The sequence below is a fragment of the Galeopterus variegatus genome, unplaced genomic scaffold (assembly GCF_000696425.1).
Source record: "Galeopterus variegatus unplaced genomic scaffold, G_variegatus-3.0.2 Scaffold1069, whole genome shotgun sequence".
NCBI classification, from domain to species: Eukaryota; Metazoa; Chordata; class Mammalia; order Dermoptera; family Cynocephalidae; genus Galeopterus; species Galeopterus variegatus.
Genome location: NW_007727180.1, coordinates 401,882 through 406,035, shown reverse-complemented (window position 1 = coordinate 406,035; position 4,154 = coordinate 401,882). Strand labels below are relative to the sequence as shown.

Below are 4,154 nucleotides of genomic sequence, written 5' to 3'. Positions count from 1 at the left end.
CTATCAACTGAAAATTCGCCTCCTTCACCCTTTTCTTCAAGCGGCTTTTCGAATCTTCGTTCACGAGGTGGTCGCCTTTCTGGTCTTCTATCAATTATTTTTCCTTCACCCTGAAGCTGTTGATCAGGTCTTCTTCCAACGCGTCTTATTCCTAAAATGATAAATAACTCGCTTAAGCAAGTTATTTTTGCAACACAAAAAGTTTACACCATCAAATACATCAACAAAAAAGTTACTCTTCTTTCAGTCCACTAACTAGCACTTCCTATTGAAAAAGGCAAACAGTGGGCATCCCTAACATGTAACAAAGTACTCCAGGGAAATTCTTAGACAACTTCTACTTTAGCTTGCCAAATTATTCCCCCTGCCCAAGGCATTCTCTATACCTGACTTGAAAGTCATTTGGGCAGCCATTATTACTCTTGCTTTTCAAGATATCACAGTCTCTTAAATTCTTTATTTTTTAATTTAAAGAAATTTTAGGCAAGTGATACATTTTAGCTTTAATAATACCAAAGAAAATAATACCAGTTGCCATTCATAAATAACCAAGCAAATCAACACACTGACTAGATAGGGCCTCTCAAAAAAAGAGTAAAGGTCACACTATTTTAGTCTATATAATCTGAAGAAAAAATGCAATAGAGTAAAAAGACTCATAATTCTATGAAATCACAAATCTGAAAGGAAAACAAATGGCATTTAGATTGCTAGAAAACTTCCCTACAGTTTAAAATAGCTATTTAACCAGAAAAAAGTACTATCTTCCTCTATTAGTTTTAAAATATATAACATATAAATGTACATGTGTACATACACATCTATATGCACATTCCCCCACATATAACTTTCAAATACTGTTATGTAACCACTAGGAAATAGTTCAGTTATTTATTATGGATGGAGACAGCCTTTTTTTTAGTTTGCCCTTACAAGTATCTTTGTTTTCAAAGAATCTTTAAAAAGCACACACACGCAAAGGACCCCTTTTAAACAATATATAAACAATAGGAAACTAAGTGATTTATGAAGCATCTATTCATTTCCCCCCTTATTACTTTTTTCCTATTAATGTCTAAAGCCCACAAAAGGCAACCAATATGAATTATTGTTGGCCTTAGGAGAAACAGGATCGATGGTTAAATTCATGACTATAAGATTTCAGGTGTGCTGTAATTTCCACACCACAATTTCTGACAAAGTCAAACAGCAGCTAAGGAATTGGTTTTACAAGATCTTAAGTTGCTTCACTCTGCTTCTTTCTAAGAAAGTGGAACACCATCAGGACACACCCAATTATTCAGTTGCCTGTAATCTCTTTACTAAAATTTTAAGGTTCATTCTCAGTAAACTCTCAGGATAGACCACAAATGTTAGACTTTACAATAAAACATTTAAATAAATTTCATCAGTGGTATACTGTATTGGGGTGGAGCTATAGAACAAGTCCTTTTAATGACATCCAAGCCAAACACACCCAAATGAACAAAGGCTTGCTTCCCCACCCAATATTCAACATTAGGTTTACAGACAAACAAACAAACAAACAAAAAACCCTTACTAAATAAACTCACCTAATGAGAAATGACTGATAGTTTAAAAAATGCAAGCTTCTTTTTGATATACTTATCTGTACTTGCAAGCTCAATAACTGTATTAAATTCCAGGCTTTAATTATTAAAAAAAAGAAACAAAAAAACCCTTGGTCTATACTCTGACATTCTGATAAGTCAATTCTCAAGTTCTTCAAATGGACAAAAGATAAGTTATAATGTTAATTTATATAACAAACATTAAGTTCCTATCAGAAGTATGTCTAGCATTTGACCTATTCTCAAAAGCACAGAACACATGATCAGGGTAACAATCCTTCCCACTCTAAGGGGCAACGGACTTTGTTTATAGCCAACGCACAGAACACTGACTGACAGGTGGTAGGATCTCAAAACGAGTATTTTTCATTCAACATTTTTTCTACAAAAGCTTATGTTTTATGCAACTTAAGAGTAGTCTGAAATACGGACCTAAGGGAAATGTTAACAGCTAACACGGAACAGGTTTCCCAAGAAAAGAATGACTTAAAAAACTAAGACCTGAAAACCTTAGTCCTGGTTATAAATTCATGAAACAATTCCCTACATTTATAACTTAAGACACTAGCTTCCTCCAAGAGCTAATTTCATAGATGGGCCTCACGATCAAAACAAAAGAGGCATTTAAACCATGCTTCATGCTTTGAACATCCAAAATGAGTGAACACACCTACCTGGCACATTTCAGATTTGTGCTTTAGACTCAACATTTTCATATACTTTTTTAAGATTAGTGTGACCAAGGAGGTAAACTTGAGCACAGTTTAAATAATTGCACAGGCCAGTGTTCCTTAACACAAGAATTAAATGATTTGTTCAATAGTGCTAGATTGCCATAAAGCTTAATTGGCTGAATAAATACTTGGCCTAAGTGATTGTATACATGCTTTCTAATGCTCCAATTGTGCTTTTCCCCAACCTATAATTTTAACACATAAATTAATTCCTTTGTTTTATTCATCACCTATGTCCTAGGTTCTCCATTCCAAGCCTCACAAAATTCCTCAAAAAAATAAATAATTCCTAAACCAAAACCCAACACAATTGTTTTGATTTTTAAAACTGGTTGAATGGTACAGAATTCAACTACAGCTAATGAGAAACTTCCTCAAAAAAATAAATAATTCCTAAACCAAAACCCAACACAAGTAAATTGTTTTGATTTTTAAAACTGGTTGAATGGTACAGAATTCAACTACAGCTAATGAGAAACAACTCCTTTCAGAAGCACGTGGCAATAAGGGGTAATTTCAACTTTTAACACATACAGACAACTTTAAAGATTCAAAGGTTTAGGCCCTACACCTACTTGCTATTTATTTATTGATCATGCACGCTTTTCCTTACCCCCAATTGTTTTGCTCCATTTCAGCCACAATAAACCAATGAGTGAGAATGCAAAAATCAAGACAACTCTATGAAATGCACAGTAACCTGGAAGCAACTATTAACTGCCAGTGAAATCCTGACCGGTCTTCACACACACGTGGAGAGAAAGCTGCAGGCTCTAAAGAGCTCTACAGCGGCTAACGTTGTGACAGCCTCTGCACTCTCAGCACCTACGAGGCCCAGGCCAGGCCACACCATATGAAACACTGAATTTCGGAAGTCGGGAGAAAAGACCGTGGTACGAGGGCGATCCCAGGCTTTCCCGCAATAACCAGTATTCATTCGGAATTCCCGCTTCTACTTCATCGAGTATAGCCAAATACCTCTGCTTCCCAACAGCTTAACTCACTCCAGCAAGTTATAATAGCTGAGGGGCAGCAATAAAGCACATGTGGCACCCCGAAACAGCAGCTTACTCCACAATTTCTGATAACCTCGAACACAGTAGCAGCTTGAGTGTAAATTCCCACCCCCAGATTTTCACTGGGGTACTCCGCGACAAGGTGGGACAAGATGGCAGGACAGAAGCCCAATACAGACAACAGCACCTCAAAGGAGCACGCTGAGGAAGGGCTCTGCGAAGGAAGAAGCTGTGGATCCCAAGCTTCTCCGTAACTACGAAATGCTTCGGTAAGGGACTGGCTTCCCCGCACCTCGGTTCATGCGCTCGCCCGCCCAGGAAACCGGCGGGAAGGCAACAGCCTCCCAGGACGCCGAGCACGCTCGAGGGGCAGCTCGTCTCCGCACCACGCTCCTCCGCTCAGAACCTGAGGCGGGAAGGGGGTGGCTCCGGGAACCCTGCAGGCGGAGGCTTGAACTTGGGGCTACCATGCTCCCAGCACCTTCGCAGGACCTGGTTTTTGTCGCGTGGGGGAAACGTGAGGAAATCGGCGGCAAAGTCTCCCGCGGACGCTCGGAGCTCCAGAAACAAGTGGCAGCGCAAATCCCCTCTCGCCTTCCCTCCATCTCGGGTCTCCCCCACCTCCTACCCCAGCTTTACCTTCTTTCTTAAGCGCCACGGGCGGCTGCGTCTCCTCTTTCTTGTCAACCACGCCAACGCTGGGAGGCAGCGGGTTCTTGCGGTCTTTCTGGGACTCTTTACGCAGCTGTTTGCCCGCCGCGTTGGAATTGGTCTGGGCCGCGGCCTGAGCTGCGCTCTTGGCCCCAGAGCCC

General features: G+C 40.3%; 1 protein-coding gene across 1 annotated transcript in view; it reads right to left on the bottom strand.

Annotated features, from left to right (window-relative positions):
- SERBP1 (SERPINE1 mRNA binding protein 1) overlaps window positions 1–4,150 on the bottom strand; it is a gene marked incomplete at its 5' end in the record, with an annotated part of 15,280 nt that extends 11,130 nt beyond the window's left edge. Inside the window, 2 exons of the mRNA XM_008574590.1 lie at window positions 1–151; window positions 3,982–4,150. Coding sequence (XP_008572812.1) covers window positions 1–151; window positions 3,982–4,150 — 320 coding nt within the window. The remainder of the gene's footprint in view (window positions 152–3,981) is intronic.
- Between the last annotated feature and the right edge of the window lie 4 nt (window positions 4,151–4,154).